An 18,723-nucleotide genomic window follows, 5' to 3' on the forward strand; every position below is an offset into this window, starting at 1 on the left:
GAAGACAGACGTAATTTATTCACAGTGTAGCGAATGTCACAAAGGGACATTCCGACTAATAGAACAGGGGAAAGAGAAGAAAAAGAGTAAAAGAAGAATCACAGGCATCTCAACAGCGTGAGAGCCAGCATAAGGTGTACAGATGTCAAGTCTCCTTTTAACTTCCTTTCACAACAGCCTCGCCCCGACATCCCGTCTACAACCCCAACCCCTCACACCAAAGACAGGACAGAACACATCTCAGGAATGGTGAACTAAAAAGAGCTCTATTTCATTTTTTTTTTTTTTTAAAGATTTTATTTATTTGACAGATACAAGTAGGCAGAGAGGCAGGCAGAGGGCGGGGGGGAAGCAGGCCCCGGCTAAGGAGAAAACCCGATGCAGGGCTCGTTCCCAAGACCCTAAGATCATGACCTGAGCCAAGGCGAAGGCTTAACCTACTGAGCCACCCAGGCAGCCCCAAAAGTTCCATTTTAATATGATTAATTTGTGTCTCCTTTCCCTGCAGTAAAATTTATATGCAGGAAGGAAAAAGAGGTCTTTAGTGCTGAGTAGTGAAGTAGTAAAGAGACAGAAGCTTTCTGCCAGGCAGACCTGGGTTCAAATACTACCTCCACCACCGAGTATGGTGGCCTCAGGCAAGCTCTTTCACTTTTACGAGCAGTTACTCAAGTGCAAAGTTGAGATGAATAAAAGCATCTAACTTACTAAACTAGTGTGAATTTTTTTAAAAGCCCCAAAACAAATCCCCTGTAAAAAATGCCCAGCACAGTACCTGACACAGTCATCACCTTACAGCTGTCTGCTGCTCTACCCAGTCAGAACCAACCAATGAAGAGGGGAAAAAAAAAAATGCACAATAAAAATCATCCTATTAAAAAAAAAAAAAAATCATCCTATAACTATTTTTTATGTGTATTTTTATTTAAATTCCAGTTAGTGGGGGCACCTGAGTGTCTCATCTGGTTAAGTATCTGCCTTCAGCTCAGGTCATAAAATTCCAGGGTACTGGGGTCCCCATCAGGCTCCCCGCTCAGTGGCGAGCCTGCTTCTCCCTATCCTTCCGCCTCCCCCTGCTTGTGCTCTGTCAAATAAATTAAATCTTTAAAAATAAGTAAGTAGGGGTGCCTGGGTGGCTCAGTGGGTTAAGCCACTGCCTTCAGCTCAGGTCATGATCTCAGGGTCCTGAAATCAAGCCCCGCATCAGGCTCTCTGCTCAGCGGGGAGCCTGCTTCCCCCTCTTTCTCTGTCTCTCTGCCTACTTGTGATCTCTCTCTCTGCCAAATAAATAAATAAAATCTAAAAAAAAAAAAAAAAAAAGACGACGACGACTTGACTTACTCATTTGAGAGACAGAGAGAGAGACAGAAAGACAGAGAACGAGCATGCATACACTGGAAGCCCGTATCTCCCTTTCCCCTTCACCCATTCTGCCCATCCCCTTACCCTCTCTCCTCTGAAAGAAATCCCATTTTTAAAATAAGCAGCTGAGGGGCGCCTGGGTGGCTCAGAGGGTTGAGCCTCTGCCTTCGGCTCAGGTCATGGTCCCAGGGTCCTGGGATCCAGCCCCGCATCGGGCTCTCTGCTCAGTAAGGAGCCTGCTTCTCCTTCTCTCAATAGTGTATAGGTAGCCTGAAAATGGTAGGTAACCTAATAAATCAGTCCTATGACAAACATTTCATTTGAATGCACCAATGTAAAAGAGGTTTAAAGTCATTAACACTTTGCTGTAATAAAAATCCTCCTCCAGGGGCGCCTGGGTGGCTCAGTGGGTTAAGCCGCTGCCTTCGGCTCAGGTCATGATCTCAGGGTCCTGGGATCGAGTCCCGCATCAGGCTCTCTGCTCAGCAGGGAGCCTGCTTCCTCCTCTCTCTCTCTCTCTCTGTCTGCCTCTCTGCCTACTTGTGATCTCTCTGTGTCAAATAAATAAATAAAATCTTAAAAAAAAAAAAAATCCTCCTCCATATTAAACACACACACACACACACACACACTTGTTTGGAAGTCAAGTCTTGAGCATTAACTACTGCATAATCCTTAATACCAGAAGCCAAAGGTTCAAGATACCCAACTAATGAAATTAGAGCTCTAAACTATAATCCCTTTTTATTTAAAATAAAATACATCCAGAGCAGTCTCCCAGCTTAAGTCAGACTGCGATATTCCTGGTATCACGTTATTATCAATACAAACTAAGCTGAAACACATTTATTTTCATCTATTCAGGGAGCTCCCCCATCTTACCCGATTCATATATTCTGCCATTTCTCATCATCTTTACCAACCTCCTTCAGCCATTGTTAAATGTTAGAAAACCAGAGAGAAGTAAAAATACATTCCTAGTAATTAATGATACATTCATACAAATGATTGTGAAATCATTTTATATCACATTTTCAAAAACTATTTTAACACAAAAAATCCCACAAAATAATGCTAAAAATATGTAACTGAACATATGATGTTATTTTTGCCGTTAAGACTTACGCAGTATAAGCCCAGAAGTGTCTACACTGTCCACATGAATCTGTGTATACAATGAAGAAGGAAAACAAAATATTGGGAGTGGGGCAGAACCAAAATGTCCCTCAATCAGCGAAATACATAGTATCACCATCTGACTAGTTTTGATATTTTGCATTCTTGTTAATGTAAAATAGAGAGTAACTACCACATGTAAGGACCTCAATAAAGCTCTAAAATAATGTAATTTCTTATCACAAAAACCAACCTACACTGACATCACTTCTCAGCTTTCAAAGAACATTTCTGAAGTATCTAATTCAGTTGCTGTTCCTCTTTTTATCCATTTTATACATGATGTTTTCAGCTAACATGAGGACAGGAACTGTGACTTCTTTGGAATCCCAGCACCTAACACAGTGCCTGAGAAAGGAACCAAGTAGGTTATTCATGGAGCTGGATTACTGAACATTCCTGAGAGGGCACCATGACAGGCACCTTCCTGCATTTTAAGTGCTGAAATAATAAATAATAATAAACTGATTTTCCCAAGGTTCATCAAAGGAAAGTAGAGAATGATACAGCTACATATTTAAGCAAAATGGAAAAAGCCAGAAAGGGAGGGATGAGAATGATACAATCACGTGGACACAGCCAAAAGACGACATGACCAGAAGGATCAAGGGCAGGGAAGGAGAATGAACAAGTTGTAGTAGAGGCTGTTAGTTATCAACCCTCTCTTGTTTTCCTAACTCAGTCCTACTCCCTGGAACTCAGATGAAGTGGCTGGACAATGAATAGGAAGGTCACAGACTACAAAATCCAAAACACAGAGGTAGAAGGGACCAGGGTCCTGGGAGGACCACTGAGTCACCCCGTAACCATTCTAGATGGTTCTAGATCATTTACATGGAAGGGCAATACACAAAGCCACAATTATTTGTGTTCATCTTATGTTAGTCTCCTATAGCACAACCTAACCTCAACGTACATAATAACCGAACAATTTCTGGGCAGGAAAAATAGATTGGCCCTATCTAACCACTCACTGTTTTAGAAGAGGTTACTTGGATGAGCAATAAGCCATATAGAGAAGTCCTCATTTGCAGATATGCCATCTGAGCCTTACTCATTACAGTTTGCTCATTTAATAGTTACGCAACAGTTTAAGGTACTGATGTGTCAAATAGGATCTCTTAAATGCCACACCAGAAGGAAATATGAAATATGTTGCAATAAATATGTGTTTTTAAGAAATAGAAATAAGGGGGCGCCTGGGTGGCCCAGAGGGTTAAGCCTCTGCCTTCCGCTCAGGTCATGGTCTCAGGGTCCTGGGATCGAGCCCCGCCATCGGGCTCTCTGCTTGGTAGGGAACCTGCTTCCCCCTCTCTCTCTGTCTGCCTCTCTGCCTACTTGTGATCTCTCTCTCTCTGTGTCAAATAAATAAATAAAATCTTAAAAAAAAAAAAAAAAAGAAATAGAAATAGGAAGTAATTTTTCATCCCCTCACGTTAGATCCAGGATTCCCTCTATAAAGTTGTATGAATTAATGAAAGTTCTACAGATATTCCTAAGTATCAAGGCACTCCTTTTTAACTCTTCTCATACTCACTATTCTCAGAAACTGTCTTCAGTGGTTAGACCAGGGTGATACTATATGGCCCTGCCCTTCTGGCCAAAACCCAATTCTCTCTCTCTCATAAATCTGAAACTCTGAGAGGAGACTGAAAATCTGATTAACTGAAAAATTCAGAAATACATGATCTCTTACTATTAAACCCTTTCCATTTCCAAAACTTAAGTGTTTAACTTCTGGGGTTCTATGAGATATATTAGTATCTTTCAAATGTTTCCTTTTATACTTAAGCCAGAAGTAGGTTTCTTTTATTTACAACCAAAGAAACTGTTTCAAATAGTTTCATTAACACAATGTTAAAACAAAGTTAATTTATCTATTAACAGTAAATTGGTTGGGATTTAATCACTTGAATCTCCCTTGGACATTGGAGCTTTTAAGTCTTATTATAACACAATTCTAAGGACCTCAAAAGGTCATGATTAAGAATTACATGGGAGCACCTGGGTGGCTCAGTGGGTTTAAAGCCTCTGCCTTCAGCTCAGGTCATGATCTCAGGGTCCTGGGATTGAGCCCCGAATGGGGGGGGGGTGGTCTCTGCTCAGCAGGGAGCCTGCTTCCTCCTCTCTCTCTGCCTGCCTCTCTGCCTACTTGTGATCTCTGTCAAATAAATAAATAAAATCCTTAAAAATAGTAATTATTATAATAATAAACACATAATGTTGTATAATACCACTAGCACTGGATTTTTTAAATTCAATACTTAAAACTTTTTTAATGACAGACAGCATTTGTACCTAGCCATGACCTTAACAGATTCAATCAGTTCAACGCACTAATTTCATCATCCTCTCTGTCATTTGTCTTCCCTTCAGTCTAGAGTTTCAATACCTGACAACCTTTCCACACCTTTCTTTAATACGAGCTCTTCTATCTGTGTAGCTCAACTTTCAGAAAGTCCTTTGTTGGTTGCCAGATTTTGCAAATAAGCATATAGGACACTTCAGTTAAATGTGAATTTGATAAACAAATAACTTTTTTAAAATCTTTTTTTTTTAAAGATTTTATTTATTTATTTGACAGACAGAGATCACAAGCAGGGAGAGACGCAGGCAGAGAGAGAGAGGAGGAAGCAGGCTCCCTGATGAGCAGAGAGCCCGATGCGGGGCTCGATCCCAGGACCCTGGGACCAGGACCTGAGCTGAAGGCAGAGGCTTTAACCCACTGAGCCACCCAGGCGCCCCAACAAATAACTTTTTTAATATAATTGTATCTCAAATGTTGCATGATGACTAAAAAATTATTTATCTGAAATTCAAATTTTACTAAGTATACTATATTTTATCTGACAATTCCAGTTCTGTGGAGCTGAAAGAGTTGCCCAGTAAAATCTACAGATTATCCATTTCTTTCACACCAGGAAACAGCGAATTAGGAGCAAAAGTTTAGATTAGTTATGCAATGACACAGACTACTGGAGCTGAACAGAACCCTGGAGATGGTTAGAGCCATGTTTTCACCTTAAAAGATTAGGGGAAGATGGTCCAACCTAGTTGAGAACTGGGTCAGAGCATGACTCCAAACTACAAATGACTAAAAAGATTTTTCATTTTCATTTGTTTTAAAAATTATTTCTAGGGGCAGCTGGGTGGCTCAGTTGGTTAAGCAACCAACTCTTGATCTCAGCTCAAGTCACACTCTTAGGGTATTAAGATCAAACCCCGCCTTGGCGTCTTCAACACAGAGCCTGCTTAAGATTCTCTTTCTCTCTCCTTTTCCCTCTGATCCTCCCTGACCCTCTTCCTCTCTAAAAAAAGAAACAATTATTTCTAAAAGCCCACAAAAGAGAAGAACAAGTACATTTCATGGCCTCCAAATAATATTCACATACCTGTCAACCTCAATGGTCCTTTCACATTAGTAAGTATCAACCCATAAAAAAACACATGTAACCATTTAGAGATCAACTTTGTAAATCAGATAATTTAATAAAATTAAGTATGTAAACCACCTAGTACACGGCCTAGCCCATAAGGGACTAGGACTGCTAAATGGAGTTCCCCTCTCCTCCCTGCCCATTTACCCTATAGAATACTAGAATATTACAATAGCTTCCTATCTTGTCTCATCTCCAAAGTCCATACATTATCTTCAACTTTGCTATCAAAATAGCATTCCTAGTATATCTCCCTCAAAAACATTCCAATTAATAAACAATGGTAAGATGTTCAATCTCTTTAGATATCACATTACCAATTAAAACATCCCTAAGTCTATAAGCTCACCAAAAAAATTTTGGTGATTAGAAGTAAAAAGGAGGAAGGAAGGACACCATTTCAAGCTGGTACTTAGCAAACTACAGAAGCAGCAGCATTTGAGCTAGAATTTGATGGATATGCAGTATTCTGACTAGTGAAACAGAAGTTACAAGTTTCAAGAAGAAAGAGCTTTATGAAGAGGGCATGAAGATAGCGGGGGGAAAATGCTTAACAATCTAGTTCCAGTTGTCCAACTGTATTTTTCTTTCTGTCATGCTCTAACAGGAGCACAGATGTCCATCAACTGAAGTGCCATTTCCAAGAGATAGTCTAAGCTTCCTACCTCCACACTTCTGCTCAAGCCATACCCTCCCTAACAACAGGAATCCACTTTTAGATTTACTGCTGAGCCTATTCACTACAAACCATGACAGGTGGTAACAGAACCTTTCATATAGCACTTATAAAGACATTCAACTATATCACGGTTCACTAAAATCAAGTTCTGCTGGTAAAAGCCAGAAAATGAGGGACACCTGGGTGGCTCAGTCAGTCAAGCGCCTTCCACGGGGGTCATGATCCTGAGGTCCTGGGATCTGCCCTACATCAGGATCCCTGCTCAGCCAGGAGTCTGCTTATCCCTCTCCATCTGCCTTACCCCCGCTCATGTTCTCTCTCACTCTCTTTCGCTCTCAAAGCAGCAGCTAAAAATCTTTAAAAAAATAAATAAATAAAATAAAATAAAATAAATAAAATAAATAAAAGCCAGAAAATTGAGGGGGGGGCAGGATGGGGAGAAAAAAGCAATCAGGTTCTTACGTGTAGGACGACAGAAGTGGCAGGAGAGTGTCAACTGAGAAGGAAGGTAAATTATTCTTTTTTTTTTCCCCCAAAGATTTTATTGTTTATTTGACAGAGAGAGAGATCACAAGCAGGCAGGGAGGCAGGCAGAGAGAGGAAGAAGCTTCCCCCCCTCAAAGATTTTATTGTTTATTTGACAGAGAGAGAGATCACAAGCAGAGAGAGGAGGAAGCAGGCTCTCCAAAGAGCAGAGAGCCCGATGCAGGGCTCGATCCCAGGACCCTGAGATCATGACCTGAGCCAAAGGCAGAGGCTTTAACCCACTGAGCCACCCAGGCGCCCTGGTTAATTATTCTTTAAGCAACAGAGCATCAAACACTAAACAAAATCCCTTACCCTAACTCTACATTCTTATTTCAGAACAGGAAGCTACTACTTACCTCTGCCTCTGCTGTCAACTGTATCTTCTTTGCCATCAACTGCTTTAAGTTAATCCTACCTAAAGAAAGAAAACAAGGCAACTCTTAAGTTGATGGATATAGCTATTAACCAGCATTATTTAAATCATGAAGTTGAAAAACAAGCAGAAGGATGACTATGTAAATTATAATAAAACCACAAAACATGATATAGCTCTTAAAAAATGCAGCATGGGCAAAATCAATAGAAGGAAATTTACACATAAAAATGTTAAGGACACCTGGATGGCTCAGTTGGTTAAGTGTCTGCCTTCCGCTCGGGTCGTAATCCCAGGTTCTGGGATTGAGTCCTGCATCAGGCTCCCTGCTCAGCAGGGAGAGCCTGCTTCTGCCTCTGCCTGCCACCTCCCCTGCTTGTGCTCTCTCTCTCCAACAAATAAATAAAATCTTACCCCAAAAAATGTTAAGAAGAAAAAACAAAACTAGGTACACAGAATAATCAGAACTGTATTAATCATATGATGCTTTCAGATCCAATTTTGACCATGAGAAATTAGACTCTGAACAGATCTGCAACTGTGACTACAAAAAATTCACAAGCAACAGTAGAAAACTTGGATACAATGGACTTCATCAAAATTTATTCCTGCAAAGGACAACATGAGGAAAGTAAAAAGACAACCCACAGAACAAGAAAAAATTTTTTTGCAAATGTAATCAGGAACTTTATACACACACACACACACACACACACACACACACACACACAGAATTCTTACAACTCAGTAATACAAAGACAAGTAATCCAGTTTAAACACAGGCTAAGTATCTGAACAGACACTGCTCCCCAAAATATATCCAAATAGCCAATACTAAGATACTCCATATCACTGGCCACCAGTAAAACACAAATCACAACCAAGACAAAACAGCACTTCATGCCCACCCACGGTATGACTACAATCAAAAATAACAAGTGCTGGCCACTGTACACCATAAACTTATACAATGTTAATGTGTCAATTTGATCTCAATAAAACTGGGGAGAGGAAAAAAGTTGTTTGAGAAGAGTGTTATTTCAGGGACTGGATGTGACAGTTCTTTTGTGATACAATTAGATAGTATTTATAAACACCTGTAACAAGAAAATCTACAAGAATGGTATCCACTTCGTAAGAATAAACAGAGGTTTTGTTTGTTTTTTGTTTGGGGGCACACGGAGTAAAAAAAGGTGTTGGCCAGAACATGAAGAAATTAAAACCCTCCTCCACTGCTAGTGGGAATGTAAAATGATGCTCTAAAAACCAGTCTGAAAAGTTCTTCCAAAGGGTTGACAGAGCTACCACCCGACCAAATCCCAGTCCTAAGTATACACACAAGGGAAATGAAACGTGTCCAGCCAAAAGCCTGAATATGAATGTTTACAGGTGCGGTATCCATAACGAACTGAAAACAACTCCAATATCCATTAACTCGATACATTAACAGAATGTTTTTGATCCATATAATGAAGTATTACCCAGCAGACAGGAGAGAAACATGAGACACACTTTAATATGTATGAAACCTGAAAATAGCTAAACCAAAGTCACCAAAAAAACAACATATTGTAAGATTCCATTTACATGAAATGCAGAAGAGATGATTCTACAGAGACAGACAGAAGGCTGGTTGTTGCCCAGGGACCAAGGGTAGAAGTGTGAGGAATGGGGAATGACTGCTAATGGGTACAGACTTGTTTTTCACTTGTTCTTGCAGAGGGCAAGAAAATTCATTTCGTTCTGAGATGACTAGGTGATTCAGTTCATTAAGCATCTGCCTTCAGCTTAGGCATGATCCCTAGGATAGAGTCCCACATCAGGACCCCTGCTCAGTGGGAAGTCTACTATTCACCCTTACTTTTGCTCTGATAAATGAAGTATTTAAAAATAAATAAAATTCATTTTGTACTCATTTCCTTATTCTGAAAGATTCCTTTCTGTATACTAAGTAACATTAACATAGCTTCCTAATGTTTAACTGATGTTTACAGTCAATTTTTTTTTTTTTTAAGATTTTTATTTATTTATTTGACAGAGATCACAAGTAGGCAGAGAGAGAGGAAGGGAAGCAGGCTCCCTGCCAAGCAGAGAGGCCAATGTGGGACTCGATCCCAAGACCCTGAGATCATGACCTGAGCCGAAGGCAGGGTAACCCACTGAACCACCCAGGTGCCCCTAGAGTCAATTATTTTTTTAATTTATCTATTTGACAGAGATCACAAGTAAGCAGAGAGGAAGGTGGGGGGCGGGAACAGGCTCCCCACTGAGAAGGGAGCCGGATATGGGGCTCAATCCCAGGACCCTGAGATCTTGACATGAACCGAAGGCAGAGGCTTTAACCCACTGAGCCGCCCAGACATCCCTAGAATCAATTATTAACTAACATGAGCATCTTTTTCGTATTTTAAAGAGAAACTATTTTCAATGTACTAAAATATTTCTAATTAGAATTTGTTGCTCTGTAGGACTCCCATATACATTGTATATTTTGATTTATTACTGTCACAGATTTGCAGACAGTTCCTAATTTTCATACAGAATCACAGTACTATTATAATTGAAGCAGCAGCAGACTGACTGCCCTTTCAATGTGGGAGAGATTTGCCTTCATTCATCAGTTTGTCTTCACACACAATATCTTGCATAATTCATCCCTAAAAAATTTTTACGATACCTGGGTGGCTCAGTTGGTTAAGGGTCTGTCTACCTTTGGCTCAGGTCATGATCCTGGGGTCCTTAGGATAGAGCCCCGCATCAGGCTCCTTGCTCAACAAGGAGCCCGTTTCTCCCTCTGCTTGTGATGGCACTCTAATCTTCAAAAAAAAATGTGGTTTTAAGGTTTTTTTGAAAAATATCTAACTTGTATCCTTCCTACCTAGAGAAAGAAAAACAAACTGTTTTAAAAAAAAAACAGCTGGGAGCACCTTTGCCTTTGGCAAAACATTCACTGCATAATGCAACACTATTAAGGTAACTGAACAATTAAATAGTAATGCAAAAGTTAATGTTCATTCTATTAAACCTGGTGCCCATTAACAGTCACATACACTGCTCACTCTTCTTACTGTAATAATCTCTTACTGGAAATATTTGTTATGCTTAGATTTTTCTGAGTTACAGTTTTACTGGAATCCATTTAAGTTTGACATACACTTATCTTGAAATGGTATATTTCATATTTTTTCAAAGCATATTTTCAAACATTATAGGATCTTTCTTTTTTTATTTTTTTTTTTATTTTTTTTTTAAAGATTTTATTTATTTATTTGACAGAGAGAAATCACAAGTAGATGGAGAGGCAGACAGAGAGAGAGAGAGGGAAGCAGGCTCTCTGCTGAGCAGGGAGCCCGATGTGGGACTCGATCCCAGGACTCTGAGATCATGACCTGAGCCGAAGGCAGCGGCTTAACCCACTGAGCCACCCAGGCGCCCACATTATAGGATCTTTCATTTTATCTTTTTTTCAAAGCTTATTTTCAAATATTAATAGTACCTTCTTCCAGAAAAGGAATTTCATAATCTGATAGCAAATGTTACTTTATCATTTTAAGTGAAATGTAAAGTTACCTGTTGTACTATGGGAACCAAGGCTATCAGCCACCATCATGTGTAGAGACCTTCCACACAAATGAATAAAACAGAACAGACTGAGAGCTGAAACACGTGAAGTAGAAAACTAAAACTTCTAGCTCCCGAAGTCTTTGAAAAAACTGTAAGGTAACTTCTTGTCATTTTAGTAATAATTTTTAAATGAGAATTTCTATTTTCTCATCTATTCTCCTTGGCAAAATCTACTTGAGTATTTTTGTTTGTGTCAACAATTGCGACTGCGTATTATACTTACAGGAAGAGTGAAGGGCACTCAAAGTTTTAAGTAATTTTCCAGAAATATTTACTTTGTCAGTGCTAAAATGAAAACCACAGGCCCAAAATGGAGTTGCATATGGTAGGACAAGTCACCAAAACTAGGAACCTAACCTACTTAAATTTGCAACCACTTCCAGAAATGCAGTTTTAACCAATCAGGAATTTTCTGGTCAGCATCAATGAGGTAACAGCCTGTCACATGGCCCTCTCCTCTCAACTCCCCTCTACTTGGCAGAAGAGTGATGTCCAATTCATGAATGAATCAATAAAGCCAATTAGATTTCAACTTCTCCCAGTCGATTTTTTTTTTTTTAAGATTTTATTTATTTGACAGAGAGAGATTTTGACAGGGAGAATTTTTCCTCACAGTGAGACTACCCTCTGAAGGCCTCACTCAGAATGATATCAAAGCTACCTAGTGGAACGAAGCACCTGCCTGCCTAAATGGTAGAGCGTGTGACTCGACTGATCTTGGGTTTGTTGAGTTTTAGCTCCATGTTGGGTGTAGAGATAACTTTAAAAAAAAAAAAAAATATTAAAGTTTACCTGGGTGGCTCAGTTGCTTAGGCATCCAGCTCTTGGTTTTTGGCTCTGGTCATGATCTCAGGGGTTGTGGGATCGAGCCCTGCATGGAGGCTCCTCGCTCAGCATGAAGTTTGCTTCAAAGATCCTCCCCCTCTGCTCCTCTCCCCATGCACCCATACCTCTTTCTCTCTAAAGATAAATAAACCTTTAAAAAGAATTTTTTTTTTAGGGGCGCCTGGGTGGCTCAGTGGGTTAAAGCCTCTGCCTTCCACTCAGGTCATGATCCCAGGGTCCTGGGATCGAGTCCTGAGTCAGGCTCTCTGCTCAGCGGGGAGCCTGCTTCCTCTGTCTGCTTCTCTGCCTACTTGCGATCTGTCAAATAAATAAATATAATTTTTTTTTTAAGATTTTATTTACTTATTTGACAGACAAGTAGGCAGAGAGGCAGGCAGAGACAGAGAGAGGAGGAAGCAGGCTCCCCCTGAGCAGAGAGCCTGATGCAGGGCTTGATCCCAAGACCCTAGGACCACGACCTTGAACCCACTGAGCCACCCAGGCGCCCCAATAATAAAGCAGCATTACAAAGCTATATAGTAGAAAAAAATATATTAAAAAGCCAATTCTAGGGGCCTGGGTGGCTCCGTTTGTTAAGTGTCTGCCTTCAGCTCAAGTGAGGATACTAGGGTCCTGGGATCAAGCCCTGCATCGGAATCCCTGCTCAGTGGGAGCTCAGCGGGAGCCTGCTTCTTCCTCTGCCTCTGCCTCTCCCTTTGCTTCTGCTTCTGCCTCTGCCTCCTGCTCCCTCCGCTTGTGCTCCCTGTCTCTGTCAAATAAATAAATAAAATCTTTAAAGAAAAAAAAAGCCAATCCTACTTATTTTTCTTCACCTTAAAATTAATTTCATGTAATAGTCAAAACAAAGTTACTTTCTTCCTACCTCAAAATTTAAAAATCAAATGTCATAAAAGCCAAAAGAAAGCCCTAAAAGCTAACATCCAATGATTAAAGAACACACATCCAACCCCGTAAGTCAAGTCAAGGTTTTTAAGTTTCTAAAACACTGACCCTGAAATAGTGATAAGCCAGGACTGAGAGTCATACGACTTCTGAAAGATCTGCCTAGGTCTAGTAGTATCACTAACTGATAACAGATGGAGTACACCCAAGGATAAGTCCATGAAAAAACCAATTTACATTTTGTTTTCTCCTAGCCTTCTGATCTCCAACAAATCAGGCATCCAACATTTACCTTTGTGAACATTATCTAACCTTTGTAAAGTCTACAATATTTAATTGAAATACCACAAATTTATTCCCTGAAGTATCCAAAGTCTTATTTTAACAGATTTATTTATTTTAAAGAGAGAGAGTACACACACATGCACCCAAGTGAGGTGGGGGGTGGGGTCGGGGACAGAGAGAATCCCAGACTTCCCTCTGAGCATGGAGGCAGAATCAGGGCTCCATCTCACAACCCTGAGATCACGACCTGAGCTGAAATCAAGAGTCTGCCTCATTTTAGTCAGTTTTGATGAAGAGGTTTCTAAAAATTATTATATGCTATATACCACCTTAAAAAAAAAAACAGACTAGGGATGCCTGGGTGACTCAGTTAAGTGTCTGCCTTCAGCTCAGATCATGATCTCAGAGTCCTAGGATGGAGCCTGTGTGCCCCCTTCCCCCCACCCCACTTCCCCACTCAGTGGGGAATCTGCTTCGCCCCCGCCCCTGCCCCTCCTCCAGCTAAGATCCATGTGCGTGCACAGAAGATTGTATATAAAATAAAAGTTTTTTTTTTGAAGATTTTATTTATTTGACAGACATATCACAAGTAGGCAGAGGCAGGCAGAGAGAGGAGAAAGCAGGCTCCCCGCCAACCAGAGAGCCCGATGTAGGGCTCGATCCCAGGACCCTGGGATCATGACCTGAGCCAAAGGCAGAGGATTTAACCCTCTGAGCCACCCAAGCGCCCCTATAAAATAAAATCTTAAAAAAAAGATTTTTTACTTACTGCACTGTGCTATCATAGCAATACCTCCGTATTTGACTCATTAAATGAAAACCCACTGAGTACTCAAAATAGAGTAGTACACATGTACTCCAAACCCTTCCTTTAGGATCTCAGGAGAAATGTGCAAACATAGATAATTACAACACACAGAGGACTGTGCAGTGGAGGGAGCTTTTGCAGAGTAAGTAAATATTTGAGCTGAGTCCCAGGTAATAAAGAAAAATCATAGTAACAGGTGCTAGAAAGATAACAGAGGAGAGAACATGAAGACATAAAAACCTGGGTGAAATGTCTCTCTAGATGCCACGCTTGCTTGCTTTACAAACCAAGTTTAACAGGCTTTTGCCTAAGGTAAGGTTAGCTTTTATCTACCTTTTTTTTTTTTTTTTAAGATTTATTTGTTTGTCTATCAGGACAAGAGCATATATGCATGCACAAGCAGGGGGAACAGCACCCACCTGAGCTTTCGAAACCAGATGCTGGAGATGCAGGACTCGATTCCAGGACCGAGATCATGACCTGAGAGGAAGGCAGAGGCGTAACCGACAGAGCCATCCAGGTGCCCCTATCTACTCATTTTCTAAGTGACCAGTCACTTGCCAGCTCAGTGCTGTCCCAGAGAGATATAATGTGAGCCACCTATGTAATTTTAAAGATTCTAGGAGCCACATTAAGTAAAAAAGAGGGGTGCCTGGACAGCTCAATGGGTTAAGCCTCTGACTCTTGATTTCAGCAGAAATCACCATCTCAGGGTTGTGAGATCAGGCATTGCAGAGCTTCAGGCCTGCTTGATACTCTCTCTCCTTTTCCCTCTGCCCCTTCCAGCCCCCCAGCGTAGGCACACTCACTCTCTCTCAAAAGAAATAAAGGGAGGGAGGGGTCGGTAGGTAGGTACAAGTGAGTTCCTAAAATGTGGTATGTATTTTATAATTAGAGTGCTGACCTCAATGCTAACTAGCCACATTTCAAGCACTTAACTGGCTGGACCACATCGAAGTACACTACTGGCTCCCACACTGAACGGTGTAGTTCTAAAATCAGGGGTCAGTAAAAGGGCCAAACAGCAAGTATTTTAGGCTTTGCAGGCCATATGGCCCTCTCACTACAAACACAACAAATGAACATACAAGGCTATGGTTGCCAACTCCTGTTCTAGATGGCAAATTAATTGTAAATTTGCCCAACAAAGCTGACAAGGGACTTTGTACATGCTAACAGACCATGGTCAACGCTGTTGGGTGCTTCCCCAGTAAGGGCTGTGTTTCATTCCCCTTGCCAGAGACTGATTTAAGAACCGGCACAAGTGTCTCCCAGAGTGAGGGCAGCATAAAGATGACCAAGGTGAGCTAGTTTACTGAGATGAGTTTAAAGAGGGCCCTTTACATGTGTGCACATGTACATGTGTGGGCAGAATTTAAGAAAAGCAACAAAAGATGGTGTGGAATTAATTCTACAGCTAGTAAAAAGTACCAGGGAAGCTATTCCCATCCCTAGGCCTCAAAGGACAAGGAAAGGAAACAGGGAAATCCAAAGAGAACCCCTTGGAGAACTGTTGGACAGGAGTGACGGTCACCCAGCAAGGAGGAAACCAACCAAACCCACTCCCCTTACTCTCTCTGCCAGTCCCCTCCCAACCCTACCCCAGCCCACGCCCTCCACACCACCCCTTCCCCAACTACACCTTACTGGTAACAGTCCATTCCGGTCAGCCTCCTGGGGCACAAAACGAGGAGAAGAGTAGAGAGACAAAAGGAAAATAGCTGGCATAACCCATAATCCAATTATAGCCAAAGTGGGGAATGTCTAGTTAAAACTTCATTGCTCTAAAGAGAAACATAGGGAAACAGTTTCTCTTCTATCAAAACTTTTTTTGTTTTTTATTTAGACTGTTTGCCTTACCAGTTTTCTTATTCAGCCTAGAGTACTAACCTCAATCATTTTATCACCACCACCAATTTCCTGGACCCACCACACCACAGCAAAATCCCAGATACCACCCTCTATTTGCTTTCTCAGATTTCAAACTGTCACGCACTACAGAAGTAATTATTACAGAGATAATTTTTTAAATGGACCCACTCTAAACTGATGCTGTCAAGCCTTAACCAGTCCTGCAATAAAAAAATGGAATCTTCACCTTGGCCTCTTGATGAATTTAACAATCCTCACACCTGTAGCTCCATGTATTTTCCACCTTCCCCCAAGTCCAAGTAACCAAGTAACCTACCCAGCAACCTTCAGGTGATCACCTTGGATACTAACTCCTTAAATGTCTTCTTTCTTAACTTTCACTATCTCTGTTGTTCCTACCATTAGAAGGCAGAGGCCATCTCATCTTCATTACTAACTCTTCAAACTATTGCCCTGATCCTTCCACATCCTTAGAGATACTCTTCAAATTGGGGCGCCTGGGTGGCTCAGTTGGATAAACATCTGCCTTTGGCTCAGGTCATGATCCCAGGGTCCTGAGATCGAGTCCCACATCAGGCTCTGTCTTTGGGGGGGACCTGCCTCTCCCTCTGCCTGCTGCTCCCCCTGCTTGCGCTCCCTCCGACAGACAAATGGATAAAATCTTTAAAAAAGGAAACTAAGATTCAAAGAAATTAAACACCTAGCTCACAGTCATATGGCCACTGAGTAACTGAGCCTGAACTAATACCCATCTTCTAAACCCTAAGTCATGCAATAAGCAGCAGAGAAATAAACAAATTTTTTTAAAGATTTTATTTATTTATTTGAGAGAGAGGCAGTGAGAGAGAGCATGAGCGAGGAGGTGGTCAGAGGGAGAAGCAGACTCCCCATGGAGCTGGGAGCCTGATGCGGGACTCAATCCTGGGACTCTGGGATCATGACCTGAGCCGAAAGCAGTTGTCCAACCAACTGAGCCACCCAGGCGTCTGAAATAAAACAATTTTTAAAAAAAGAAAATCAAGGCCTACTTTTAGTGACTACATTCCTAAAGACAACTAAGTTCTAAGCAGTGACTAATAACCATTTTTTCAACTTTCAGTTCTTTTAACAAACATCTTCTTTGTCTCTTTGTGGCAAGTACAGAATTAGCTAATGTGTAGGCACCGGCTAGCAGATTTTTACTGCCTAGAGAAATTCAAATTCATTTTAAAATCCTGGTTATTTTGGAGGGTAAAAAAAAAAAGCTCTCATTGACTATGCCTTAGTCTCATCCCAGCTTCACTCCGCTCTCCACAGAAAAGTAATCCAAGAGAGTAAGTGAAGTAGCTTCAAGTCCACAGGATGTTATGGTTACAAGTATTCCTTAAAAAATCAATCATGTGTCAATCTTTTCTTAAAGATTTATTATTTGAGGGGCACCTGGGTGGCTCAGTGGGTTAAGCCGCTGCCTTCGGCTCAGGTCATGATCTCAGGGTCCTGGGATCGAGTCCCGCATCGGGCTCTCTGCTCAGCAGGCAGCCTGCTTCCCTCTCTCTCTCTCTGCCTGCCTCTATGTCTATCTACTGTGATCTCTCTCTGTCAAATAAATAAATAAAATCTTCAAAAAAAAAAAAGGATTATTTGAGAGAGAAAGACAGAGATTGCTTGAGAGGAAGGGGCAGAGGGAGGAGGAGAGGAATCTCAAGCAGACTCTGCACTGAGCACAGAGTCCAACAAGGGGCTCAATCCCACCACCCTGAGATAACCACCAGAGACGAAATCAAGAGTCTCAATATATAACTGACTGAGCCACCCAGGTGCCCCAATCATTAATTAACCTTAACAGGCAAAAGGGGAGATAGTATAATCCACCCACCACCTTCCACTACTCCACTGACCTCAAAAAATTTGAAATTCTCAACTAATTAATGTCTGTACTAACGGCACAGGAATAAAAACTACAAATGAGGATCAGCATACTAAGTATTCATACAGAACAGGTTTTAATAGATACTACTGAAAAACCTGCTAAGCCATTTTAGAAAACTGAAAAATTAGATCCCTAATTCATTTATTATTCAAAATAAATTTCATACAGATTAAATATTTAAGTACAAAAAGCCCCCCCCCAAAATTAAAAAATTCATGTTTTCCTTCTTCATAATCTTGGATGATTCTTAAGAATAAGAAATCTAAAAGCAATAAAAGAACATTTGGTAATATAAAAACTAAACATGGGGGGGCACCTGGGTGGCTCAGCGGATTAAAACCTCTGCCTTCAGCTCAGGTCACCATCCCAGGGTCCTAGGATCAGCCAGCATCAGGCTCCTTGCTCAGCTGGGGGAGTCTCCTTCTCCCTCAGCCCCTCCGGCCTGCTCATGCTGACTTTCTCTCTCTCAAATGAATAAATAAAATCTTTTAATAAATGAATGAATGAGTGAAAAATAGCAGCTACCAGGTAGGGAACAAAAATGTGCAGAATATGATAATTTTTAAAACAAAGTTAGTAATACCTAAATTTGTGAACTAAAAAAAACTCTTTGATCCAGAAATTTCACTATTAAGTGTCCTACAAGCACACTAGCACAAGTCAGCAATGATATTGTTTCAAGAACGCTTCCTGCAGGGTGCCTGGGAGGCTCAGTCAGTTAAACATCTGTCTTTGGTTAGGTCATGATCCTGGGGTCCTAGGATGGAGTCCTGCATCAGGCTCCTTGCTCAGTGGGGGGGCTTCTCCCTCTGCCTTTCTCTTTCTCTCATGAATAAATAAATAAAATCTTAAAAAGAAAAGGAAAAAGAAAAAAAGAAAGCTTCCTACAGGACTGTGTATGATACTGAAATTCCCATCAGTGATGGATAAGTTAAGTAAATT

General features: G+C 41.0%; 1 protein-coding gene across 8 annotated transcripts in view; it reads right to left on the reverse strand.

Moving 5' to 3' along the window:
• Positions 1-18,723, reverse strand: part of SOAT1 (sterol O-acyltransferase 1) — a 73,064-nt gene that overhangs the window by 22,159 nt on the left and 32,182 nt on the right. For 5 of the 8 annotated variants that reach the window (XM_032317827.1, XM_032317828.1, XM_032317829.1 and 2 more), the window contains one exon: positions 7,539-7,597. The exons of the other annotated variants lie outside the window; for them this stretch is intronic. In XM_032317827.1, the coding sequence (XP_032173718.1) occupies positions 7,539-7,597 (59 nt within the window). The remainder of the gene's footprint in view (positions 1-7,538; positions 7,598-18,723) is intronic. 8 annotated transcript variants of the gene reach the window in all.

Source organism: Mustela erminea, chromosome 17, assembly GCF_009829155.1.
Source record: "Mustela erminea isolate mMusErm1 chromosome 17, mMusErm1.Pri, whole genome shotgun sequence".
Taxonomy (NCBI): domain Eukaryota; kingdom Metazoa; phylum Chordata; class Mammalia; order Carnivora; family Mustelidae; genus Mustela; species Mustela erminea.